Source organism: Erithacus rubecula (assembly GCF_903797595.1).
Source record: "Erithacus rubecula genome assembly, chromosome: 14".
NCBI classification, from domain to species: Eukaryota; Metazoa; Chordata; class Aves; order Passeriformes; family Muscicapidae; genus Erithacus; species Erithacus rubecula.
This window is the reverse complement of record NC_136666.1, coordinates 18,765,654-18,792,968: the sequence shown is the minus strand read 5'-3', so window position 1 is coordinate 18,792,968 and position 27,315 is coordinate 18,765,654. Positions and strand designations below refer to the sequence as shown.

The 27,315-nt window shown below is 51.7% G+C and overlaps 1 protein-coding gene across 2 annotated transcripts; it reads right to left on the bottom strand.

Moving 5' to 3' along the window:
* Positions 1–220: 220 nt before the first annotated feature.
* Positions 221–27,315, bottom strand: SPG11 (SPG11 vesicle trafficking associated, spatacsin). 2 transcript variants are annotated; one of them, XM_079317588.1, is made up of 40 exons: positions 26,867–27,313; positions 26,187–26,371; positions 25,515–25,742; positions 24,812–24,998; positions 24,163–24,300; positions 23,149–23,612; positions 22,809–22,954; positions 22,018–22,150; positions 21,763–21,918; positions 21,127–21,305; positions 20,810–20,986; positions 20,445–20,516; positions 19,991–20,118; positions 19,262–19,404; positions 18,512–18,719; positions 17,849–18,052; positions 17,074–17,180; positions 16,199–16,344; positions 15,730–15,891; positions 15,310–15,376; positions 14,744–14,909; positions 13,330–13,520; positions 12,696–12,804; positions 12,313–12,472; positions 11,395–11,622; positions 11,071–11,271; positions 10,637–10,744; positions 10,059–10,215; positions 9,743–9,957; positions 8,647–9,343; positions 7,832–7,968; positions 6,895–7,093; positions 6,442–6,579; positions 5,799–5,932; positions 5,385–5,492; positions 4,311–4,479; positions 3,670–3,758; positions 2,927–3,082; positions 1,122–1,273; positions 221–585 (listed from the first exon to the last, which is right to left on the bottom strand). In XM_079317588.1, the coding sequence occupies exons 1-40, from the start codon at positions 27,064–27,066 to the stop codon at positions 402–404; spliced, it is 7,128 nt and encodes a 2,375-aa protein (XP_079173714.1). In that variant the 5' UTR covers positions 27,067–27,313; the 3' UTR covers positions 221–401. The 2 variants fall into 2 exon arrangements, with proteins under 2 accessions (XP_079173714.1, XP_079173715.1); XM_079317589.1 differs by lacking the exons at positions 221–585; positions 1,122–1,273 and having other exon boundaries at positions 2,944–3,082; positions 4,311–4,387; positions 26,867–27,315.

Here is a 27,315-nt window from a genome sequence, read left to right as displayed (position 1 = left end):
AAGCTGTACAAGTGAGACTGGACTCACAGAACACATTATTCTACTTTGTACCTGAAACCTTCACTGATTCTGCTTGTTCCACTCCCTTGGCCTGGATGTCCTGCACATTTATTTCAGCCTCTCTGGAGGTGCTCCCTCCCTCTTGCCCCTGATTTAAAGGGCTGCTGGATCTCTGCTTCACCCCCTACCTGTGCCAGTCACTCTTTGCTGGCAACTCAAGTAATTTATAAACAATAAGATTTATTATACAAAACACAATTTTAGTTACCACACTCTCAGCCTTTTAAATACTTACAACCCTGTCCAGTGTTCTGGAGTAATTTCTGCAGAGCAGCAGAGCCCTGTGAGCAGGTCATTGATAAAATCTGTGTTGATCAGCACTGCTGGGATTCAGCAGGAATTCAGCTGGATAGGAGGTCGTTGAGGCAGCAGCCAGTCTGAGGGTCCTTCAGCAGGGAGTTCACCACATCATAGAACTTGTGCTCATAGGCCAGCCTGTAGTAGGTGTAGATGTCCTCACAGTGGCTGAGGAACCTCTTCAGGTTCCTCAGGGCAGCATCAGCAGAGAGCTGGTGTTGTTTGACCCTGCAACATTTGCACATGGAACTGAGACACTGAACCTCCCCAGGCCCCTGAGACTCTTGCTCTGGGCCTGCAAGAATGACATTTTCAGCAAGAGGTTGTACTCAACACCTACATTTCAAATGAATCAGAGCAAATAAACAACCAGGAGATTCAAAGACTTGCTCTGCCCAGCCCTGAGCTCCCTCTTTGTCCAGCTCAAGGACAAAGCTGGAGCAGAGCAACTCCCATGCTGTGCTCAGGAACCAAACCCACCAACAAATCCCACCTGGCAGGGTGGGCAGGGCTGGCACAGGTGCCCAGAGCTGTGGCACTGCCCCAGGCCAGGCTGGACACTGGGTTTGGAGCCCCTGGGGCAGTGGGAGGTGTCCCTGCCATGGCAGGGGTGGCACTGGGGGGGATTTAAGGTCCCTTCCCACCCAAACCACTCTGGAATTCCAACTCAAGCCCCTTGTAGGAGCCCCTGCCCTGTAAGGTTGGAGAGTTTAACCCCTTCCCTCCTGTGCAGGTGAAGCTCAGCTCCCCCTGATCTCACTCACTTGTTGGCCACCTCCTGGAACAGGCTGGGCTGCAGCTGCTGCTGCTGCCTGAACTCCTCCAGGTACAGGAAATCCCCCCTGCTGATCACCTGCTGGAACAGAACCTCTGCCCAGTCTGGCAGGAACTCGTAGGCCTCGGCCACGATGGCAGCCTGCAGGGACAGGGACAGGGACAGGAGCAGGGAGGGCACAAACATCCCACACACAGCTCAGCACTGGGCTCTCCTGAGCCACCCCTGCCTTGCTGTGCTCTTGAGAGCAGCTGTGAAACAGCTGTGAAACACAGGGAACAGATACAGCTGTGAAACACAGGGAACAGATACAGCTGTGAAACACAGGGAACAAATACAGCTGTGAAACACAGGGAAACAGATACAGCTGTGAAACACAGGGAAACAGATACAGCTGTGAAACACAGGGAAACAGATACAGCTGTGAAACACAGGGAACAGATACAGCTGTGAAACACAGGGAACAGATACAGCTGTGAAACACAGGGAACAGCTACAGCTGTGAAACACAGGGAAACAGATACAGCTGTGAAACACAGGGAACAAATACAGCTGTGAAACACAGGGAACAGATACAGCTGTGAAACACAGGGAACAGATACAGCTGTGAAACACAGGGAAACAGATACAGCTGTGAAACACAGGGAAACAGATACAGCTGTGAAACACAGGGAACAGATACAGCTGTGAAACACAGGGAACAGATACAGCTGTGAAACACAGGGAACAGATACAGCTGTGAAACACAGGGAACAAATACAGCTGTGAAACACAGGGAACAGATACAGCTGTGAAACACAGGGAACAAATACAGCTGTGAAACACAGGGAACAGATACAGCTGTGAAACACAGGGAACAAATACAGCTGTGAAACACAGGGAACAAATACAGCTGTGAAACACAGGGAAACAGATACAGCTGTGAAACACAGGGAACAGATACAGCTGTGAAACACAGGGAACAGATACAGCTGTGAAACACAGGGAACAGATACAGCTGTGAAACACAGGGAACAGATACAGCTGTGAAACACAGGGAAACAGATACAGCTGTGAAACACAGGGAACAGATACAGCTGTGAAACACAGGGAACAGATACAGCTGTGAAACACAGGGAAACAGATACAGCTGTGAAACACAGGGAACAGATACAGCTGTGAAACACAGGGAACAGATACAGCTGTGAAACACAGGGAAACAGATACAGCTGTGAAACACAGGGAACAGATACAGCTGTGAAACACAGGGAAACAGATACAGCTGTGAAACAGAGAGCTCTGAAACACAGGGAACAAATACAGCTGTGAAACACAGGGAACAGATACAGCTGTGAAACACAGGGAACAGATACAGCTGTGAAACACAGGGAACAGATACAGCTGTGAAACAGAGAGCTCTGAAACACAGGCAACAAATACAGCTGTGGAACACGGGAATATGTACAGCTGTGGAACACTGGGTGACATGTACAGCTGTGAAATACAGGGTGACATGTACAGTGTGAAACAGGGGAACATGTACAGCTGTGAAATACAGGGTGACATGTACAGTGTGAAACAGGGGAACATGTACAGCTGTGAAATACAGGGTGACATGTACAGCTGTGAAACATAGGGTGACATGTACAGCTGTGGAACACAGGGTGACATGTACAGCTGTGACACAGGGTGACACAGCACTGTGAACACCCTTCCTCAGCCCCTGAACAGGGACACCTTCCACTGTGCCAGGCTGCTCCAGGGATCCAGGGGCAGCCACAGCTGTCATGCCCCAACAGAGGGAGCCCAGCTCACCTGGTAGAACCTGGGCAAGGCCAGGATGGCCCCTGGCAGCTCCTGCCTGCCCAGGTTGATGACCCTGGTGCTCTGGCCCGAGCCCAGGAAGTGCAGCTGCAGCGTGATGAGGCGAGTCAGGTGGCGGCAGCGCAGCGCCTGCCGCACACACGAGTCCTGCAAGAGAGAGCCTGGGACTGGGGCACAGCCTGAGAGAGAGCTGCAACAGAGCCTGAGAGCTGCAACAGAGCCTGAGAGTGCCAGGGAAGTGGGAACATCCCTGAGAGCAGCCTGGAGCCCTGCAGTGACTCAGAGCTCTGCAGCTGCACATTCATTACACTCCATGAGCTTTAAACAAAGCTTCGCTCCCACAAACACTTCCATCATCATCATACCTGGCTTTAAATACTTCATTTGTTCCAGCCTTTGCTAATTCAGCTCATGGCTCCTGCTCTGACAGTGAGGAACCCAGCTGTAACCTCAGGGGTTAAAGCCTGAGCAGGGGCCAGCACAGCACACTCAGGTACAGCCACACTGCTGGGCTGCAGAGACACAGATCCCTCCTGCACTGGGCCAGGGCCCTGCACACCCTCCCAGGACAGCTCTGTGTGCTCTCCCAGCCCAGCCCACTCCTCATGTGCTCCCAGTGCTGCCCACAAGTATTCCACTTTATTCCATTCCATTCCATTCCATTCCATTCCATTCCATTCCATTCCATTCCATTCCATTCCATTCCATTCCATTCCATTCCATTATCACTTTACCTTGGAGTAACTTTCTGCTGCATCAATGAAGAGAGTGAGAGCTTTCAGCAGCAGCTTCTTCAAATTTGCAACATCCTGAAGAGACTCCTCTGAAACAGGAAAAAAGAAGGAATTACCAATTATTTATAAAGGTGACAAAGTTCCAAAATTCCCTCCCAGTGCCAAGTCTGTCCCTGGAGCAGCTCCAGGTCACAGAGCAGCCCCAGGACACACACACACACAGAGCAGCCCCAGGTCACACACACACACAGAGCAGCCCCAGGTCACACTCAGAGCAGCCCCAGGTCACACACACACACAGAGCAGCCCCAGGTCACACTCAGAGCAGCCCCAGGTCACACACACACACAGAGCAGCTCCAGGTCACACACACACACAGAGCAGCCCCAGGTCACACACACACACAGAGCAGCTCCAGGTCACACACACACACAGAGCAGCCCCAGGTCACACACACACACAGAGCAGCCCCAGGTCACACACACACACAGAGCAGCTCCAGGTCACACACACACACAGAGCAGCCCCAGGTCACACACACACAGAGCAGCCCCAGGTCACACACTCAGAGCAGCCCCAGGTCACACCCAGAGCACCTCCCCTCCCCTCCCCTCCCCTCCCCTCCCCGCCCCTCCCCTCACCCCAGGGCCGGCTCTCGATCAGTTTCAGCTGGGTGCAGGCTGCAGCCTGGTGGTTCTGGCCGATCTCCCTGCACATGCTGAAGCACAGGGCGATCATGTTGTGCTTCTCGCTGTCCCCGGGCCGGCAGCGCTTGGTGTAGTCCAGCAGTGCTGCCTTCAGCGTCCCACTCTGGCACACAGGACACTCTGCAGCCTCTGCACAGCCCCACCTCCCCAAGAGTGACCATCACAGCCCAAAACCAACAGCAGCCTCACCCCTGTGCTCAGCCAGCTCTAAAAAACCACCCACTGTGCATTTCTTGACATACAAATGGCAAAATGTGGCATTTGTTTATGACTTACTTAAAGCTAGGGATATTTGTGATTTTTAACCACCCCCCACCCCCATGAAACTTTAACTGCAAGTAAAAACAAAGCAGGATGTGAAAACTCTGACAATGCCAAGGTTAAGTTTTAATGCTGCTTTTGTAGCCCTGAACTGATTAGGAAAAAGTGGTACAACTAAAATGAAAATAAATAAAATTACAATAAATTAACGAGCATTAATTTATTTCTGTGAAACCTGACTGTGGATTCCAGCACCCAGGAAGTGAAATGCCCAGCCAGTTTCACCCAGCAGCTACACAGCTACCTGCACAAATCCCTGCACAGCCCCCTGCACTGCTCCCTGCACTGCTCCCTGCACAGCCCCCTGCACAGCTCCCTGCACAGCCCCCTGCACAGCCCCCTGCACAGCCCCCTGCACAGCCCCCTGCACTGCTCCCTGCACAGCCCCCTGCACAGCTCCCTGCACAGCCCCCTGCACTGCTCCCTGCACAGCCCCCTGCACAGCCCCCTGCACAGCTCCCTGCACTGCTCCCTGCACAAATCCCTGCACAGCCCCCTGCACAGCCCCCTGCACTGCTCCCTGCACTGCTCCCTGCACAGCCCCCTGCACTGCTCCCTGCACAAATCCCTTCACAGCCCCCTGCACAGCCCCCTGCACTGCTCCCTGCACAGCTCCCTGCACAGCTCCCTGCACAGCTCCCTGCACAGCCCCCTGCACAGCCCCCTGCATGTTTGCCCCTCTCCTACCGGGTCCAGTTTCTTCCTCATGAGCACCTCGAAGTGCTGTTTGTGGTGCAGCAGCTCAAAGATGTAGGTCATGTCATTGTACCTGCCAATGCCTGTCAGCAGGCGGACCTGGGGACAGCAGGGCACCTCAGCAGGGCAAAATGCCCCTGCCAGGGCAGCTGGGGCACAGCACACCTTCCCTTGAGCCATGGGGGGCTCCTCAACCAGCCCAAAGTCAGCTGGAAGGGCACAGTTTCAGCACACAGAAACAGCAGTGAGGCTTCCAGCACTGACACCATTCCACTGGGCACACCCCGGGCTCCAGGAGCTCCTCCAGGGCACAAATGAAAGATGCCCAAGAGCCCAGTGCCACATTTCCCCAGCAGCTGAAGCACCCAGGGCAGGCAGAGCCCCCAGCACTCCCCCAGCACTCACCAGCAGCCCATACTCCTCCCTGGGAGCCAGGTGCTCCTCGGTGAGCAGCCTTGCTGCCTGCAGCACTCTTGTGATCCCCTCCATGTGACACGTCAGGCTGAAGCAGCTGTGGGCCAGGATCAGCAGCTCTGTGACTGAGCAGCAGAAGAATTCTGTTAAAGGGCTGAGGGAGTGAATTATTGCCTCAGCACAGAACTTCCAGCCTCCTCCAGCAAAAGCTGGCAAATTGTCATGGTTTAACATAGCTTGGTTTTTAGTTAAAGAGAAAAATCTAAAGGAAAAACCTATGGGTTACAGAAATGATCTCCTGTGAAGACACATCAGCCCTGCACTGCCTGCCAGCTTTGCTTTTGGATAAGGAAAGGCATGAGTTTAGCATTTGGGTCTGAAAAATTCAGTTTCTAAGTGTGATGAACATGAACAAAGTCATAGTTCCCCACCACGACAGCTCAGGTCACTTCCCACCTCCTGCTTAGCACAAAAATCTGAACTTTGTTTGGAAAATAAACCCTTGGGCAGCAGCTTTATCTACTGTGCATACCTCAGCCCTACTGAGTGAACATGAAATTTGAGATGAGCAGCAGAGCTGAAGGCAGGTTGGCTACACACAGGTTACACCAGGCAGGATTTGCCATGTACTCACTGCAGGACAGCTCCCCACAGGGCACAGAGGAGATTTTATCCAGCAGCTGCATCCCAACCAAGGTGGGATCCTGGCACAGCTTGGCAAGCTGCAGCAGGGCCTGGCTCTCCACTGCAGGGTTCCAAACCTGCTTCTGCCCTGTGGCCACAGAGAATCGTGTCACCACTAACTGTGCAGGAGAGAACTGGCAATTATCATTAATTAACAAACCAATCTGACATCACCCAGACTGGCTCGGGACTTTGGGACAGGGGGCTTTGGGGACACAGAGACCCCCAGAGCCCAAACCCAGCCTGTGAGAGCAGAGGGCTTTGGGACACAGAGACCCCCAGAGCCCAAACCCAGCCTGTGAGAGCAGGGGGCTTTGGGACACAGAGAGACCCCCAGAGCCCAAACCCAGCCCGGGTGTCCCCCCACCCTCTCCCTGTGCAGACCCCAGACCCCAGCACCAACCTCTGCCCTGGGCTGAGGCCAGCAGCTCCTGGGTGACCTGCTGTGCCAGCAGGGGTGCCACAGTGGCAGGGGCCAGCCCCTGGCAGCTGATGAAGGCCTGGGCCCTGCGGCCCCGCTCCGGCCCCCGCCGGGCCAGGATTGCCCCCAGCACCTCCCGCGGGTCCCGCGCCGACACCTCCTCAAAGGAGCAGCCCAGCTCCTGCAGGGACCCACATCAGCCAAAACAACCCAAAATCCCACTACAGCATCCCTGACACCTCCTCAAAGGAGCAGCCCAACTCCTGCAGGGCACCCACATCAGCCAAAACAACCCAAAATCCCACTACAGCATCCCTGACACCTCCTCAAAGGAGCAGCCCAACTCCTGCAGGGCACCCACATCAGCCAAAACAAACCAAAATCCCACTACAGCATCCCTGACACCTCCTCAAAGGAGCAGCCCAGCTCCTGCAGGGACCCACATCAGCCAAAACAACCCAAAATCCCATCCAGAGCATCCCTGACACCTCCTCAAAGGAGCAGCCCAGCTCCTGCAGGGACCCACATCAGCCAAAACAACCCAAAATCCCACTACAGCATCCCTGACACCTCCTCAAAGGAGCAGCCCAGCTCCTGCAGGGACCCACATCAGCCAAAACAACCCAAAATCCCACTACAGCATCCCTGACACCTCCTCAAAGGAGCAGCCCAACTCCTGCAGGGCACCCACATCAGCCAAAACAACCCAAAATCCCATCCAGAGCACCCAAATCCCACTCAGAGCATCCCTGACTCCTGACATCTCCCTGAAGGAACAGCCCAGTTCCTGCAGGAACATCCCAAATCCCAAATCCCAGTCAGAGCACCCAAATCCCAGTGCCAGCCCCCCTGACACCCCCAGAGGAGCAGCCCAGCCCCAGCAGAGCTGCCCCCAGGGGTAGCCCTGGCCCCAGCTCACCTTGGCCAGCTCATAGAGGCACAGCACCTGCCTGCAGTAGCCCCTGCCATGGACACACTCCTCTGCCAGGGCCTTCAGTGCTGCCGCCACAGCATCATCCTCACAGCCCAGGGGGGTCCAGTCCTCCAGGCTGGATGCTGGCAACAAAAAACACCAATTCCTATCTAAAGGCAGACAAACCCAAGGGACAAGGCTCCCAAAATCTGCAGTAATTCCATTACACCTTCTCAATCTTTGAAAACTGAGCTCTTGGTGCCTGTGATTTTTTTAAATGTTACATTTGTTTTGGGTACAAATAGCCTCAGTAATATCTCAGATATAAAATATCTAAGTGTAAGACTGAGTAAGGGCTCTTCAGCCCCCCAGGAGGGTTAGGATTCATTTATGCCCTTCTGTGTCTATTCAGCTTTACACATCAGTATTAGAAAGGGATGTTCCAGCTGAAACTCACCCACTTCACAGACATGCAGGGAACTTTACAGATAAACATTCTCACCCTTAGCCTTGCTATTAAACAAGGAACACTAAACCTTTCATAATGCAAAAAAGAGTTAGAAAAATATAGTAATTAAAGCATTCATTGCTTTGGCTAGAAAAAAATAAATATTAGTAGAGTGTGTAATCTAAAAGCAGGAACAGGGATAAAGGCCAGTGCTGCTTTAGCGGGCCAGAACTGAGAGCTGAATGCAAGGTTCAGGATGTTTGCAGGAGCACAGAGGGCAGCACTGCAGGCTGCAAACACATTCCTGCAGCAGGAGGGGGCTCTGCAGAGTTTTGGGGAGGCGCAGGGAGAGGGAAGGGGGTCAGTCACTCACTGCTGGCTCCGTCCCCCGCTGTCCCCGCCAGCAGAGCCCGCAGCTCGGGCTGCAGCTGCTCCAGCCCAGCCTCCCCCGCGGCCAGGGCCCGGCAGTGCAGCGCCAGGGCCACGTCCCTGTGCCACAGCTGGAAGTAGTGGCAGGCGCGGGCGGCCTCGCGCACGCGGCCCTGCTCCAGCAGCGCCGCCACCAGCGCGGCCAGCGCCGCCCGCTCGGCCGGCGGCAGGCGGGGCTGGCCGCGGGCCAGCGCCCCCAGCCCGCACAGCCGGCCCGCGGCCAGCGCCGGCAGCTGCCCCAAGGAGAGCCGCCGGGCCAGGCCGCCGAGGCACGGCTCGCTGCCGGCCCACGGGCGCTGCCCCGCGCCCTCGGCCGCCCGCAGCCGCCGGGCGATGCGGCACCGCCAGATCTGCTGCTCCAGCCGCTCCAGCTCCTGCACGGCCGGCTCGGGCTGCTGGGCCAGCCAGTGGCCGGCCAGGGTGAGCAGCAGCTCTCTCTCCATGCTGCTGCTGCTGCTGCTCTCCTCCTGCCCTGGGGGCTCCCACACGAGGTTGGCCTGCTGGAGGAAGAACTCGGCTGCGGCTCGGCTGCAGATGGAATGTTTGCTGAAGGTGTCGTTGCACTTCTTCCAGAACTCAGCTCTTGTCTGCTCTTGGTGCCACTGTCCAGAGTCTCTCAAATGCTGCAGGTCTCTCAGAACCTGTAAAGTCCACAGAGGTTTATCACAATTATCTTTCCAAGAAAGAAAACTGACTCACGCAGCATGGCCAGCACTGAAACATTGCATTTGGGTAAAATTGCCCCAATATGCAGCAAGTCACAGAATTGCTTTGGGTTGGAAAGATCATCTTGTTCCACCCCCTGACAGACAAACCCATCTGGTTTTCTCCCCAAATAAAACTGAATGCATACAAATAAAACAGTAAGAGAATAAGGATAGTGGACCTGTACCCTGCAGCTCAGCCCTTACAGCTACTGCATTTGGTGCATTTACATTTCAAATAAAAAATTATTTAACAATGTTCCAGGAAGGCTGAGAAGCTGCACCCACTCGTGGCAGCAGCAGGAAGAAGAGGTGCCTGTCCCCAGAGCACTGTACCTCGTGTGTGAGCACGCTGTCCACGGGCAGCTCAGCCAGGGCTGCCACCTCCCGAGCCAGGCTGAACTTGCCCTGCTCCTGCAGCTGCTCCAGGATGGAGCTGCACTCCCCCTGGAACAGCTGCAGGCTGCAGGGGCTCAGGATGGAGGGGCTGATGGGGATGGAGGAGCCCCTCAGGATCTCACTGAGGGCACAGAGTTTCCTCATGTAGGGCCCTGGGTGAAGAGAAGAGAGCTCAGCAGAGCTGAAGGCCAGGCAAGGCTGAGCCCCCTCAGGAGGCAGCCCTGCCCAGGGGAGGGATTGCTGCTGTGCTCACCATCCAGCAGCAGGTTCTCTGCTGCAGCAAAGAGCTGCAGGAGCCTGCCCAGCTCGTACTGAGTGTGGCACTGCTGCAGCATCAGCTGCAGGAGGAACAGAGCCTGTGACTCCAGCCAGGGCAGAGGCACCTCGGGGGCTGCTCCTGCAGCTGCCAGCTGTGGGATGAAGGCTCAGGGTCAGCTCTGCCCTGGGGTGGCAACAGGAATGGAAGCTGCTCTGTCCCTCCCCAGGTGTGCTGGGTCCAGAAGTGCCACAGCAGGGTGCCACCAGGCCCTGCTGGTGGCCAAGGGACAGGAGAGGGGTGATGGATCAGCCATGGCCAGACAGGAGTGACTGTCAGACACAGCCCCTGTCACTGCTGGGCCTGCTCCTGAAGGGAAAGGGAACTGAGCTGCCTAAAAACCACTCCTGACAGGGAATGTTAGACAGCAGCACATCAGGGAACCACAAAACTGGGGTGGAAAGGATTCATGAAACACCTGCATTGAGGGACAGTGTTCCACAGTGTGAAAACACTCTGCTATTCTGAACTGCTAAATCCCAGCAATGACATTCAGGGAAAATTCACTTTCTTACTTTGGTGAGGCTTTCCTGAAATTTGTCCAGTTTGGTTTTGGCTTCATTGTACTTTTTACAGTTCATGCACAGTTCATACACCTCCAGGATGTGCAGCAAGGGGGAATCCTTTAAGACAAAAAATCAGATTATAACACATTTCCAAAAGTACCTCAATAAATAAATCATACTTGGAAAAATCATCTATTATTCCATTCAATAAATGCAGAATCTGCCTTCCTCAGCAGCAGAACAACAAAGTTTAAATTTATTAAAACTGCATGCAAGGTTGATGTAGGATCTACAAATCTGTGATAATTAGAATAACTTCCAATTTGACTGGGAACTCCAGTGGATGGCCAGGTTGTTCTTGGCACAGAGCAAGACACAGAAGGATTTACAGGCCAAGGAGGCTTGAGAACATCAAAGAAACCCCTGAAACCACATTCCCTCACCTTCAAAAAGAGCTGGAAGCCATTGAGAAGTGTTTTACTCTTTTGCTTCCTCAACAAGACTTTCCAGATGGCAGCAAGGTCCTGCAGGTCCCACTGGGGACTCTCTGGCCAGCTGGGAGTGTGGGAGGTCACCTCAGCCCTGGTGGCATCATCCACAGAAGTGAGGATCCAAACACACAGGCAGGAGATGAGGTTTGCATCCTGCAAATGCCAGAGGGGTGGGTTTGCACCTCCCCTGCTGGGTGAGGGGGGTCACACAGCCAGCCCAGAACACACCAGCAGGCACAGCTGCATTTATTTCCCAGAGATAAAGTGCAGACTCACAGGGCAGCAGGCAGCCAGCACACTGAGGATGGGGGCCTGGGCCCTGAGCCCCTCAGCCAGCAGCTGCCAGCAGGGGCTGGGGCTGTGCTGGCACTGCAGCAGCACCTGGAACAGGCTCCCTGCACGGGCCCTGCCAGCAGCAGCAGGATCAGCACCCAGCAGCCTCCCCAGGGCCAGCTCCAGGTGATCCTGCAGCACAGCAGGGAAATCCTGCAGCAGGGGAAGCACCTGTGGGGAAAACAGCACCAAAACTGTGAGGCAGAGGAGAGGGCAGCAGGATGGAAGCACTGAATACACAACACACTCTTCAAATTCAGTTCTTAGAAAAACTTTGGAGATCTAGAGAGGAAAAAGGGATCTGTAGGTGAAAGATTGAAGCCCCAATGTCTCCTAGAGAGCTTCAGTTCTGCTCTCTTGTAGTGCAGCAGCAGAGCATGAAAAGGCTCTACTTGGGGGCTTTACAGATTCCCCTAAACCACAAGGAGATCCAAGTTAGAATCCTAGGCCTGCTAAGCATCATCTAATCTGGAATTACCCAGTTAATTTCCTCACATGGCTTTTCCCAATTGCTTTTATTGGAGTATTTTATTCATTTTTAAATCACGTTCAAAACCAAAGGTGGAAAATTTCTCATAAGTTTAAGTATCTTTACCAAAATTTCAACTTGAGTTTTGAAAGGGAAATGAGTGGCTTTATTATAACTTACACTGAACATCTGGCAACTCTTCCATTAAATAAAAAGCAGTAAGTACTTGAGTTTAAATTAAATTTCCAAGTGTGCTGCAAGCGAAGGGCTGCCAGAGCCCAAGGGTACCAATATCCTGGAAGAGCCAAAGCCCAGAACTGCTGAGGCTCCTGCTGTCTCCACACTGGGATTTTCTCTGGCCACAGCCCCAGGTCAGGGCACACACAGCTCACCTGGGCTGGCTGGTGGCCATAGAGCTGGGCCTGGATGAGGAACTGCAGCCACTGGTTGGATCTGGCACATTCCCTGAGGAAGGAGGTGCTCAGCTCCAGGCCATGGAGCTGGCAGAAGTGCATCACCAAGGACCACTGCCTGCTGGACTCACTGCAGGTCCTGCAGGGGATTCAGAGAGCTTCAGATGCAGTGAATGCAGCAAGAGCAGATGTTCAGGAATGAAGTGACCCTGTGAGCAGCCAGCTCACAGCCCCTGGGAGCCCCCCAAGGCAGGCACTGCCCTGCCCTGCCCCCTCTGCTGTTACCTGACACACAATAACCAAAATAACCAATAACCCAAGGCAGAGCCCAGCCCTCATTTCCCAGACCAGGCTGCTCTCACCTCTTTATTCCCTGCTGCTCAATGGAATCCCAGAAAGCCTCTTCCAAGGAGGTCAGAACTGCTGCTGCTGCTGCTTTCTCACCATTAGCCACCCTTGTTAACTTCTCCACTGTTTGAAAGAACACATTCCTGAGCTCTCTTTGGGATCAGAGCCAGGGCAGCATTCCCAAGAGCACCAGAAACTCCCACTAGGGAAATCAGACACCTGTGCCTCTAGACTTAGAAATTCAACTTCTGAAGTTATTTCTAGGATAAATTTAATTCCCCACAGCTTTAATCTCCTTGCAGGTGTAGGACAGTAACTGTAAGACAGTTTTTAATGAGGAAGGAGGAAGGAGATTTGGCAGTGGGCTTTGTTTAACTCTGTAATATTATTACAAGTGATCCTCTCTACTATCAGTCCTGGGCAGCTGCAGGACAGTGTCTGTCAGATCCTGATAGAGGCTGTGTCAGCTCCTGCCTTGTTTGACACAACAGGATCAGAATGCACCTTCAAAATGAGCAACAAAGCAGGAACAAGAGAACAACCAAGTTCCCAGATGTTTTTGCTGCACTGCTGAGCCACCAGGCAGCATCCTGGCCTCCCTCCCTGCTTCTCTTCCCCAGAAGTGCAGGAGGCAGACCAAGGCCTTACCCAGGGAGTCCCTGTGCAGAGAGGCCCCAGGGCTGGTGCTGCAGATGCTGCTGGCAGCCCTGAGCTCCACACGCAGGCACAGGCTGTCCAGCCCCAGCAGCTCCAGGAAGCAAACACAGGCTGCAGCCACTGAGGGGATCCCCAGGCAGGAGAGAGCCAGAGCCTGGGCCTCCCGAGCTGCCTGCTGCACCCTGCAAGCAGCAACACACAGGGGAGGTTAGCCAAGGCCAGCAGCAGTGACCCCCAAACTCTGCCAGCTTCACTGAGCCCCAGGGCCACCAGCATCAAAGGCAATTAGGAGCTAAAAATTTCATGTTTACAAAAAATGTGGGTGTGAGAATGAAGGCTCACATGTGACCAGCAGAGTTTGCAATTTAACACGTTTATCAAAAACTAAATTGGAATTTCAGTGGAATAAAGGCAAGTGGGATTGGTGCTCTAATTAATAAAACACCCCCTCAGCAGCTGGGGCAGAGAGAGCTTTGCAGAGCTCCCAATCCACTGCAGCACCAGAACCTGAGTCTGACCTGCAGATGGTGCTAAATGTCCCCAAAGGGTTTTTACACTGAAATGATCTTGTGTCCCTGACTGTCTGTTAAACATGACTCCACATTCATGTTTCCCTTTCAGCCCCAGCTGCACACAGCTTTTGTCCCAGTTTACACAAGAGAAGAATCTGTGTGGAAACAATGGAGAGAAACAAACAGTGACTAACACCCAAACCAGACACTGCAGAAACAAAGAGGTTTCTCCTAATTCCCACCCTAAACACAGAATTTCATGTATTCAAACAAGATGTGTCATTTGACTGTACCCTTCTGAACACCTCATTTTGAAGCTTCAGCCAGAACAATTAATTCCATCAACCTCCAGTGCATTTTTTGCTTTGCTAATTAGACCAAGGAACTGTTTTCATTAGGAAATGTCAAAGGGACATCATGTTCTACAAAGCCATCTAGGGGCTCAGGTTCTTAAAAGAAGAGCCCACCCATGTTTGATCTGACTGGAATATTCTCCTTGCTTTCCTTGAGCAGATTTTACTGAGGCAATTCCTCAGTTATGTCTGGGGTTAAGTTTCTAAACTTTCAGCCTGAACCTTATACTAGATTCTAGGGCTTTTTACTCTCTTAAGGCACTTAAAGCATATTCTTACTTACTGAAAACTAAGATTTCTATTTTATGTAACACAATAATATTTCTACTAACTTAAGACTAAGACTTCTACTTTATGTGACTTAATAATTAAAACTAAAGTTTTACAGAAGTGTAAGCTTAATATATTTTAATTTCCCTAAAGGCTTCAATGCAAGTCAAGCTCACCTCCCTCCAGGTGCCATTTGATTTCTAACCCTGGGGACCCCCCTGGCCTGCTGGGCAGGCTGGCTGCCCTGGCAGTGCCCTGTGCCCCACTCACAGCTGCCTGGGGGCTCTGCTCCTGGCCAGCTGCTGGCCCAGGAAGGTGCCCAGGGCGAAGGCAGGGCGCCCGTGCTGCAGGTAGAAGAGGAAATCCAGGCTCTCCAGCACTGCATGCCTGCTCACCAGCTGGGGGCTGGAGAAGTGGGGCAGCTCACTGCAGCCATCTGGGAAAAGAGCAGCACAGTCAGGGGGGCACAGCTCCATTCCAGCCAGCAGCAATTGCAATTTCAGCACGAGGGGAGAACCACACACGGCTGCTCTGGCTCTAAACAGCCCTTGGCACATCCAAAACCACACTGGAGTCCCACTGCAAAAGCAGAGCTCTGCATCCCCTCAGCTTGCTTTTCAAAGAAAACATTGTTTTCTTAGCTTATATTCTTTGTCTGCAAAGGGCTTACTGCAAAAATCTAGAGTTCCAGTTCAAAACCCAATTTCTGTGAATTACACTTTTTTTTCTTGTGAAAGAAATGGCCTTTTGAATAAATTTATCTGCCAAATAATTCCCCTGGAATGTATTTTGTTTTAGGTGCTCAGGCTAGGGAAGTAACCTTGGCAGGGACATACCTGACACAGCAAGAGTGTTTGCTGACTGCCAGCCAAACAACTTCGTGGGATCAAAGGGCATCAATGACTGAAAGATCAGAAACAAAATAAACTGAGGAGCTTAAGGATTCCAAGTCACTGTCCTGTAACTCTCAATTTCTAATTCTCTTACCATTCCTAACATTTTGAGATTTCAATGTTGTGATTTCTGCAATCTTAAACACCTTGCCCACTGAGCACTGCAGGAAGATCCCTCTCTGCCATTGCAGCACTGCAAACTCCCAGGGCACAGAGAGCACTTGAAAAAGCAGCTCAGGATGAAGCTGGGAACTTCAGCTCCTCATTAAGGGTCCCACAGAAACAATCCCTGCTCCCACCCCCAGGCTTTAGCTGCAAACCAACTTCTCTTCCCCTGGGTCCTGCCAAAAGCCCTGTGGGTACCTGCAGAAGGTGGTAGAGAGAGATGTCAGGAGGCAAAATTCCATGAGCAGTGCAGGAGGGAAACAGAGCAGCCTTGAGCTTGGGGTAAGGAGTCAAGGCCATCTTTAGGAGCTGTGGATCAACTTTCTTTAGAGGTTTCTCTGCATCTTCATTCTGAAGGACCTACATTGCAAGCAAGTTAATTAGGAGGAAACTACATTCAACAACAACAAAACAATTTGGGGCTGTGCCAATCTACCTCAGGGGAATTTGACATGCAGTGACAAGACAGAAAGCTGCATCTTTTTGTCCATAAAATGCTTTTAAGCTGCAGCACACCCATGTTCCCCAGCAGCTGGTGCTCCAGGTGCCTGCAGTGGGTCAGACACTCTGGGCTCCCCCTGTGGCCCAGGGGACATTTTTCTATCAGAGCCAGGAGTGCAGGACAGGACAGAGGGGTCAGGGGGACAAGCAGGAGCCCCTGCAGTACCTGGTCAATGCCCCCAGGCCCATAGACTGTGGTGGCCAGGGCCAGCAGGGTCCTGCCCTCCAGCAGGATGCTGCTCACACCCCCCTGGCTGCTGGGCATCAGCATCTGAGCATTGGCCAGACTGGCCTGGAAAATCATCTTGGGATCTGCAAAGCAAACAAAGTGACATTTCATTCCATGCAAAACCAGCATCAAACCATCAATCACACACTGCAGCTGCCCTCTGACTGTGAAAAATGCTGAATGTTCTACTTTCTGTTGTTTTGTTGAGGTTTTCCTCACTTTGTCTATAAACACAGATAAGGTGAGCTAAGGTTACCAAGCTCTCCCTGCTCAAACTGCAGCTCTGCCTACACAGATCCACTAGGGCTGAGCCCCACAGCTCAGCACTGGAGTGGTTCCATTCTTTTTCAATTTCTAAAAAAAGCTTCACTTGGGATTATTTTTGGCTTTTGTTAATGTGTGGCTCTGCAGAGGATGAAATATTTAAAAAGTGCAATGAGTTAGGGGCACCAGTTCTATAAGGCAATAAAGCAAACACATAATCCAAGGGCAGAGAAATCAAAATGCACCACAGGGAATGGAGGGTTTAATTTTAATGGGATGTATTTTCTTATGAGTTCTCCTCTGTTCAACCTGTTGGGAATATAACTGAACTGGGGGTAATGATGATTATACACAAATTCTCATTTCTGGGCAGTCTCCAGATCTGTCAGTACAATTAATTCCAAGCAGGAATCCCAATCCAGATTTCAGAGATGAGCAGGTGATGGACAGGGACTGGCCCTGGCCAGAGGCTTTGCAGCAGAGCAGAGGTTTAATCCAGCTGTGCCAAAGCCTGGGCTAGGGCAGGAACATCTGGAGGAGATTCCTACCTCGGGGATTGCTGGCAACCCCTCTGCACTGCAGGAGGAACTCAAACCAGGGGTGTGCTTCCTGCAGCTCCTTGTTATCCAGCATGGGGCAGCTTGAGGGGGTCAGACTGCAAATGAATGAGCAGCAGAGTGAAAATGCAGGACTGGGAACCACTGAGGCAACACAGCACTAAAGGTCTGCAGCATCCCATGGGTGCAGTTAATGCCAAATACAAGTGCTTAGACAAACAACCAGAAAATTATCCATTGGCTTTTCTTCTGGTCCACTTCTACATTCCTGGTAATTCCAGTGTTAGACTGGAGTTAGAGCTCAGGAATTTTAATTGCCTAGTGTCCAATAGGTGGCAAGCATTCATACAGCTCCAATACCCAACACTGGTACCACCTCCAAACCCCAGTAACCCTAGTTCAGGTGGAAACCTGCAACTTCCTTATCTGTGAACATATCAGGAGCCAACTCATACTTGTGCTTGAGAAAGTTTCTGTATTCTGTAAATTCTGAGCTTCTGAAGAGCAACTGGTCTTGGCTCATTTAGGACTGCACTGCTTATAGCATTACACTAATTACAGCTGTAATTGTTTCCTTTCATGACTGACACACAAATTACTATTAAGACAATCTAATAAAGCTTCAAAACACAGCTTAAAATCTCACTATCCCAGAGTTTCTGTTAAATGACACTGAGGAAAACTCTCCCAACCAACTGTTCAAATGAATTCCTTCCTTTAAATCTGGGATCCCCCATGGGATTTGAGGATGGGAAGGGACTGTTACCTGTAGTAGTCCAGGTAAGTGTACAGCAGGTACTGCAGGCTGTGCTCCAGGCAGTGCAGGACAAACTGCCCATGGAAGTCCAGGCCACTGGCAGTGCTGTACTTTGGAACAGGGTGAGGATTCTGCAGGACACCCCCCAGGCACGACAGCCTCTGCAGCAGGAGCTCAAAATCTTCCAGCTCAGAAGGGACAAAAATTCCCTTTCTGCCAGAAAAAAGCACAGACACTGATCACACAGCTCTCTCTGACAAGTTCTGCTGGGTGTTCTCAGCTCAGAATGAGGGCAGACCTTTCCCTCTCAGGGATGAATTCCCTACTGAGGCAAACACAAGGTGCCCAAATCCATCTGCCTGTGCCCCAACAGCACTGTGGCTGCTCCAGGTCACTGCTCAGAACAGTGGGAGCAGTGGGATGCTCAGAACCTCCTCCCCTGCAGTACAGTGGGGATCAGGAATATAACCACAGGCAAACATCCCTGAGGGAGGAGTGATCCTGCTCTCATGGCTCTTACTGCCTTCAGATAACTGAAGACTAAAATCATATTTATCAATGGATTTGTGCTGTTTCCAAAAAGAGCAGAGTAAAAATTAATATGTATCAAGGATTTTATTTCTGATTTGGCTTCCCACAGGAAGGAGAGAGTGTGAAGCCCTGGGGCCATACCTGGCCAGCTTGCTGAGGATGTCCTGTCTCATGTAGGTGCTGCACAGAGTGCTCCTGTCCACGATGTCAGGGCTCAGGGGGGGCCAGGCAGCTGAGCCACAGGGGGCCTGGCAGGGCTCTGACTCCTCAATCCAGGAACTAACACTGCCCCAGTCATGCTGGGCTGTCAGGTGCATCCAGAGAGCCTCAGCACTGCAGCTCTTCAGTTCTGGGTTTCAAAGGGCAAAGGGATGAAAGCAGCACAAACACTTCTGAGGGAAATGCTGATGTTTTCTTACACAGAATCCTGGAATGGCTTGTGCTGGGACCTTCAAGGGCATCCATTTTTTTGGGTAAGGATATTTTTCACTGTCCCAGATTGCTCCAAGATCCCTCCAGCCTGGCCTGGGGCACTGCCAGGGATCCAGGGGCAGCCACAGCTGCTCTGGGCACCTGTGCCAGGGCCTGCCCACCCTGCCAGGGAACAATCCCTTCCCAATGTCCCATCCAGCCCTGCTCCAGTGCAGGGAGGGGGACAGCACATGGCACAGGGTGGCATTCACACATGGCCATGCCTCAGGTAAGTCCCTTCCAGCTGCTTCCAAGCCCTTCCCTCCAGGATGGAATAGGATGAAACCCATCATTACCCACTTCTACTGATAATAAAAATAAAGAATAAGTGACCCCTGGGACTGTGCCCTCACAGCAGCTCCAAGCTGTGCCACAGGGGTCCTAACTCCCAGCTGGAGCCCCCAGCCCCTCAGTACTTGCCTTGGCGTGGTTTCCTGGGGAGCAGAATCATCTCCTGCACCAGCTCATCCCACCAGTGAGCCCAGTTCAGCATCACCCTGAGGCTCCTGCTGCAGCCCAGCTGCACCAGCACTGCCTGCTGCTCCCTCCTGCAGCTGCTGAACCTGCAAGGGCTGGGGTCAGCCTGGCCCAGCAAAGCCCAGCCCAAAATCCCAGCCAAGCTCCCAGTGCCAGTGCCACAGGAGCCCAAGGACTGAGAACTAAAATCTGCCTCCTTTTCCCAAAGCTGACATAACTAATTATGAGGACCATAACAGTTTTCCCCTTATTTAATTACTAGGATTACCATAACTGTAAAATGATTTTTCTAGGTTATTTAGTTTGCTGCATTATGAACATCATAGATCAAGACCAGAGCCAACATCTGAACACAAATAGCTGAGCAGTAGTTCTAATATTATTATTACAAATGCTTCATTTGAAGCAGCAGAGCTCTGTCACCATCACAAGTTTGTCATGACTCACACAACAGTTTGTCATGAGAGAACATGACAGCAACTGCTGCATTAGTGAGAAAATGACTCAGCCCACACTGACTCTGATTTCTGCAAAAACAAAGACCAGTGTGAAATTAATGAAATTAAAGACTGCATTTGTTAGTGCAGTAAATCTCACGGAATGCAAAATCCAGCACATTTTAAATCCTATTAATGCTATTAATCAATAATTAAAAGTAATAATCCACATTACCTGGGAAGAGACTGAGTCTCTTCATTTTCCTGGAAGGACTCTGAGTAGAAGCTTTCAACCTGATGCACAAAGTCTATCATTTTCTTCTCTTCTTCAGAAAAATAATTTTCTTCTTGTAAGGTTTTCACCTTCAATTCAAATTAAAGTGTTACCTCCAACTGCCCCCAGTTTTTATCTATATTTAATATATTTGAGTTGTAAATGATCCTACAAGTGGCAAACAATTAATCAAGTGTAGGGAAAGATGGTAGGAGCAGAGGCAATGCATTTAAATGCCAGGAGGAGTCCAGGACACATAAGTGACACTGTGACAGCTCTCCCCCTGCAGATGCCAGGGGGCTCCAGGAGCTGAGGGAGGATGCAGGAGCAGCCCAGTCCCTGCTCTGCAGCCCAGCTCCACCCTGGGCTTTGTTCCCCAGCACACACAGCTCAGGCTCAGCCTGGCTGCACTCACCAGCAGCTCCCTGACGTGCCTGTCCTCAGTGTGGAAGCAGATCTTGTGCAACTCCTGCTGCACATCCAGGCCCTGGCACAAAGGAGACACTCACTGTAAAAGTGCCCACAGAACCCACTGCAAACATCAAACCCACAGTAAACACAGCTGCCTTTCCTCCACAGCCTGACAGAGAGCACTGTGACAGCCCCTGATGTCCCAGCACTGGGGTACAGACCCTGGGACACCCCCAGGCAGAGCCACCCTCACTCTGCTGCCAGCACTTCAAACAATTCCATTTTCACCCAAATCCCACCAGTTTCTGCTGCAATCAACCCCTCCCCAGGAGCCCCAGGGCAGGCTGCAGGTCCCTGCCCTGCTCTCACCATGTTCCTCAGCAGCTCTGAGGCCTCCCTGGTGCTGCCCCTCAGCAGACAGTCATAGGCCAGGTTCAAACCTGTCTGCAGAAACTCCTGCAGCCTCTCAGCAGGATGCTGGTGCCTTCTGAAGAAGATCTGGGCCTCTGGTATTTTGTTGCTCAGGATGGCCTCAGCAATGACTTCCTAAAGGGAAAAACAAGAACAAACTGATCTGTGCCATCCCTGTGCTGATTTTCTTCCCCTGTGCTTTAAGATATTTCCACACAAATATCTCCTGATATAAACTTCATCACAGCAGTAAAAGCTGGGTGATTCATTTTCACCTCTGGTGTCAGCTTTTCCCATTCCTGGCTCTCTTCTATCTCAGGCAGGTCCTCATCCAGGTCAGCTCCTGTGGGCCCTGGAGCCACAGGTGGCCGAGGATATTTCCTCAGGAATTTTCTCAGTTTGATGATGTAGTCAGTTAAAATATCTGCAGCCTTCTGCAGGAACTCATCAGGTTCTGCCAAAAGCCAGCAAGACACCAGTTAAATGGGAATGCACAGACAGGATTTCAATGTTCAGCAGTGCAGAATGAATAGATGTGCTGCTCAATACACAGAAGTCTCTCAGAGGGAAGGGCACATCAGCTCTGTCCCCTGTACAGGCAGTGGGAGCCCAGCACTGCCAGCACCCTGCCAGGACACAGCCACAGCCCCACAGAGCTCCCTGCCCTCACTGGGGGGTTTTCCTGCCCAGGGACCAGGAAAGGAGAACTGAAATCTTGTATTAATCCAACCAATTATTAGCCAGGTAAATCCAATCTGAAACACAAGGATGAACATCTTTCCTTCACTTAATTCCAGTATTTTTTATGTTAACTCTAGGCAGATTTAAGCTTTTAATTAGAAGAATTAGCTGTCCTTACTTACTAAAATGATGAGACATTAGTGGATATGACCCAGCAGGAGTGCTCTTACCCTCTGTGTGCACAAAGATCTCCTCCAGCTGCCTGGTGAGGAAAGTCAGGGTGAGGTTCAGGAGCTGCTCAGAGAACTGTTTGCTGTGAGGCTCCAGATCATTGTCTTGGATTGCTGAGTAGAGCAGGTTTAAAGCTGGCCTGAGCTCCTCCAGATCTGCAATGGTTCCAGGAACAGTTCACACATCTGCATCCTGCACAGCCCCAGGGAGGCAGGGAAGGAAATCACCTGTGCAGCTGCAGCCTCTGCACTTACTTCTCAGGTAGGACTGGGAGGAGCCATCCCCAGGGTGCTCAGAAGCAGGGCAGGCTGCAGGCAGACTGAAAACACTTTCTTTGCTCTTTAGAAACAGGTCCACTGTGTCCAGCTGGCGATTTTCCAACCCTGCCTGGACAAAGATGAACCAGAACAATTAAGCATGGATTCTAAAGCCATTCTAGCCCTGTGCACTCACTGCTGGGATTCTGACTCCTGACAGACTGCACACACAGAAAACCAGCAGGGATTTCAACTCTGCCTGCAGCACCTGCAGCCTGAAATAACAAAGTGACCTGGACAGACCTGCCAGGCTCTGCTCAAACCCTGCCCTGGATCTCCACACACAAAATGTTATTGCAGCAACATGAAGTAAATACCAGGAGAATCAGGAGTCTGAATTAGCTTCCAGCAATTCTGTAAGAACAGTACAATCAACCCAGAAATCCAGTTCCAAGGATTTCTTTTAATATTTAACATTTTGCAAGAGGACAGAAATGCTGCAGAAACTGGCAAAATTGCTTTTGGGTCCAATTAAGAGGGAATTTTGAGCACTGCTTTGTTCTCTTTTATTTTACTAATGTGCATTCACTTTGCTGCTGTACTTCTCCCTTTGGGTTACTCATCACTGGGTTTTACTGTTTATTTAATAACTAAACCACTTCCTTTTGCCCCTAGGTTTGAGCCACACTTTTAACTGTGTGTAAACCCACACTGGCACTGCTACACTGCATCCAATACTTGGAAAAACAGAGTTTGTGACTTGCAGGACACGAGGCAGCTCTCCTCACCTCCAGGGCATGGATGGGAATGGAGCACCTCTCCCAGCCATTGAGGTGACACACAGAATCCACCACCCCAGCACTGCCAAACATCATCAGCCTGGTCAGAAACTCCTCCTGGGTCACACCAAACAGGACCAGGGACAGGCCACGCTCTGGAAGGCACAACCCAGCCAGAATTAGAGACAGAGCAGCCACTGCTTGGGCAGCAGCATCTGCAGCCACTGCTGCTTCCAGAAGAGTGAGGCTGTGGATGTCAGCCCAGCAGGAACACAATGGAGGCCAGCCAGGACCAGCCAGGTGAACACTAAAGAGCCTGCAGAGCTGTCCCAGCAGTTTCTGGCCTCACCTGTGAGCAGCAGACACAGGGGCACCTGTGCACTGCACTCCACAAAGACACTGCTGCTGCCAAAGTGGGAACAGGTCACGGCCTGAGACTCCAGATCCCAGAGCACCAGGGACAGCCCCGTGTGCTGGGCCTGCAGCACAAACACAGCTGTGCCTGCAGCCACCAGCTTGCACTCCACTGCCAGCCTCTCCTGGGCTGCCCCCACTGGGATCTGTGCCCACTGCTGCCCTGCACCCCCGGGGGCTGCAGCCTGGCTCTGCAGTGCTCGGGACGCTGCCCACGTAACACGGGGAACAAAGGCCACCATCTTCTCTGCATCCTCACAGATTCCAGGATCATGATCTTCAAGCTGGGTAAAAAACTGATACCAAGGCAAGTTCAGGTTGTTCACCAAATCTGGAGAGGCTGGCGTTCTCCTTCTCCTCACTCTGTCCCACAGTGAGGATAAGTGTGCCTTCCACGACCTGCAGAGGGGACACAGGTCCTGTAACTCCAGCAATAAGGCAGGTAAAGTTTTCTCAGTTAAATAAAATGCACTTCCAGCTTATAAAATCCATCCTGCATCCTGCATTTTAACTTTGGCCTCTTTATTTGCATTTAAATACTCCCTGCAGCCAAGCTGAGTGACCACAGCTGCATCAGCTGACAATATCCATGTTTAGCATTTTTAGCAAAAAGTTTTCTTTTCCTCACAGAAAATGCCCCAATTAAAAAACAGCAGAAAAGAATTAATTGCAGAACTGAATCTTTCTTATCTATGCACTAACTTATAACTGACATGCTTTAATAGTATCAATGCTGTAAGACTTAAAGATAACCCCCAAGCAGCAATTCCTGTTTGGAAGCTGTTCAATGCCATATGTAAAGCTTGGACACCCTAAATTCCAAAGATTTACAGCAGAACAGGCTGATTTTACCTGTCACAGCTACAACTGAATAAACAAAGCAGCAGCTCATTATCAGTGACCCACAGGAGGCAAAGCCCAGCCTGTGTCAGGCCCTTCCCTCCTGTACCTGTCTGTGTGGAAGGGCAGTGACAGCAGCTCCATGCTGTGCTCAGAACTGGCCAGCTCATCCTCATCCAGCCCCTCTGCAGCCTTCACTGGCAGATTTTCAGGATCTCTCTTACAGAACAAATGTTCAGGGAACTGTCTGTAAAGAAACAAGTCCAAAGTTCCACCTTGCTCAGGTGATTTAAGATGTTTTTCCACGTTCATCCTCCAGGAGCTCTCAGTGCAGTTTTCTCTCAGGGTAAGAGGTGAGCCATCAAAACCTGATGCTCTCTCCTTTGAGGTGGACACCTCAAATTTAATTACCACCTGGCCCTAATTTATCAAGCTGAACCAGCACAGTTTGATAATTCCATACCCCACAGTATTTCTAAAAAGTGCTGGCACTGAGAGCACCTCATCTTCCTGGAGAAAATATGAGGGGCAAGACAAAGTTCATCTACTTGTTAACAGATAGATTTTAAAAAAGAGATGCTATAGAGACAGTTCCCTTTGTGAAAATGACAGAGAATAAATTAGAGCAAGCATTGAAAGGGCCATTTTTAAACAAAGAGCAGATTTCTGCTGCAGCACAGAACTGAGAATGAAGGAGCACAGAGCAAGACTGGGGGCTGTGGGCTCAGCTCAGCCCAAAGGCTCCCTGGGAGCTGTACCTGAAGTAGGGGGTGAGCTGCACAGCCAGGGCTCTGTGGCTGCTGCTGGTCACCACGGCTGTGCTGAGGTCAGGGGACACTGCCAGGCCAGCCAGGGGGGACACAGGGGCTGGGCCCTGCCCCTGCCCAGCTCCCAGGGCCACACTGACCTTCCCTAAGGTGGCACCATCAGAGCAGCCAAATATGTCTGCAAACAGCATCAAGGAAAAGGCCAGGAGTGCCCAAGAGAGGAGTCACACACGAGGGGAACGTGGTGAAACTGGGCTCCAAGAGGAGGGAAAGGCAACCTGAGTTTATTGTACTTAATGTGCAGAGAAGATGAGCAGGAACAGGTTAAATCCAGTGGAACTGACAGGTCTGAGCCCACCCCAACACACAAACCTGCCTCCCAAGCTGACTGCCTGTGTGCCTGCAGATCATTTGTCTCAATTAAGCAAAGAGGTGACAGCAGCAGTCAGCCTGCTGTCCACAGGCCCATGAACCAAACCCATAAATCCAGTGGGAAACAGATCTGCAGTGGGTGCAGGAAACCCTGGACACACAACTCTGGCACTTCACTACAATAACCAGGATTTGCCTACACAACCTTCATCTCAGGCACCATTTCAAAGTCTTAAAAGAAATTTCTGCCCAGCCCTGACAGCAAAGAGAAGCAGCTTTGCTCTTGCAGAGGATTCTCCCCAGTCTCTCCTGCAAAGGATACAAATCCAGCCAGCACTGTCCAGCAGGAACAGGATCCCCCTGCAGAAGTGGCAGTCTGCAATTCTCCCCACAGCTTCTGGAGGCAGAGCCAGGGGGAAGCAGCCACAGCTCTCTGGGGGTGAGTCTTCCCCAGCAAAGGTCAGGTGCACAAGGATGAAATGGTTGAGCAGAAGTTTGCACTTGTTGTTTCCAAAGGACAGAATCTTCACAGAGAAAATTGAAGGCAGACCTGTAAATTTAAATGTATTTTAATTTTGGATTACAGCCAGCTGGGACTTTTGATTTGTAAAGGAATGCCAGGAAAATGACAGCTCAAATCCATTGTCCCAGTTACCACCCTAACAGAAGGTGGGATTGGGAGTTGGGGTGGTTGGTTTGAAATCTCACTTTCTGTGCCAGGGGCACTAATTCTAGAACAACTTCCCAAAAGTTTTTATGAGGCTTTTTCAATACTAGGAAGAACACAAAAAAATCAGCACAAAATAGGATTTCAGTCAGCACTGAGAAGAAAAGCTACAAACTTTGGAAATAAAATATTTTAGGAAGGGAGCCTGTTTAAGAATCTGTAAAACACCAAAGGCTCATTCTAACTGCACACTATGCTAATCCCCCCAGGAGCAGCAGAACCAGACCTGCAACGCCCCACACATGCAACACACTGGAATTCACTCACTTATGTTATTAGCTTCAAGGAGCTTTTTAAGTGTCTCTTCCTTACAACTGTGCAGGAAGTGTGGGTTGTGTTTTCCATCTTCCACATTGAATTCATAGACAAACAGGTCATGGCTTTGAGCTAGAGCCAGGAGTTTTGTCTTGTTTGATTGCAAACCATCATCTTCTGTGCTGTCCCACATGAAGCTGCAGATAGAACATTCAGGAAGGGTAAGACATGCAGGAAGGGTAACTGCCTTTATTCCCTTTGCCCATCTCCCACACTGAACAGTTCTGGGTGTGCACTGAGGATGGACAACAGCTCCACTTCAGCAGTGAAAACTCTGCTGCCAGCCCATCCCTCCCAGCCCTGGAACTGCCTCCCAGCCCCTCACTCACTCACAGCCCCTCACTCACTCACTCACAGCCCCGCTCCCCTCACTCACTCGGCCCAGGCTCCCCTCACTCACTCACAGCCCGGCTCCCCTCACTCACTCGGCCCAAGCTCCCCTCACTCACTCACTCACAGCCCCGGCTCCCCTCACTCACTCACAGCCCGGCTCCCCTCACTCACTCACTCACAGACCCTCACTCACTCACTCACTCACTCACAGCCCCTCACTCACTCACAGCCCGGCTCCCCTCACTCACTCACTCACAGCCCCTCACTCACTCACTCACAGCCCGGCTCCCCTCACTCACTCCGCCCAGGCTCCCTCCAGGACGCTGCCCTGGGCCCGGCCCGGCCCCAGCGGCTCCAGGCAGATCCCTCCTGAGAGCAGCACCGTGCCCAGAGCGTCCTGGGCTCTGCTCAGCCGCACCCGCGCCCATCCCCGCGGCTCCCCCGAGCGGGGCACCAGCAGCACACGCAGCTCCGCGCGGGCCCCGGCCCCCGCCGCCATCCCGCTCCTCGTTCTCAGCGCCGCCCGGCCCGAGCCGCCGCCATCTCTGCGGGGCAGCCTCTCGTTCCGGTCAGCTGGACGGCGCCAGGCCGGACTACAGCCCCCAGCATGCACCGCGGCGCAGCAATGCGCGCTGGGAGCTGTAGTCCCCGCCGCTGCCGCTCCTATCTTTAAGCAGAATTTTCTTTATTGTTAAGTAGAATTCTCCATATCTTTTCTCTGATCTCTGTTGCAGATCCTCATGGCATT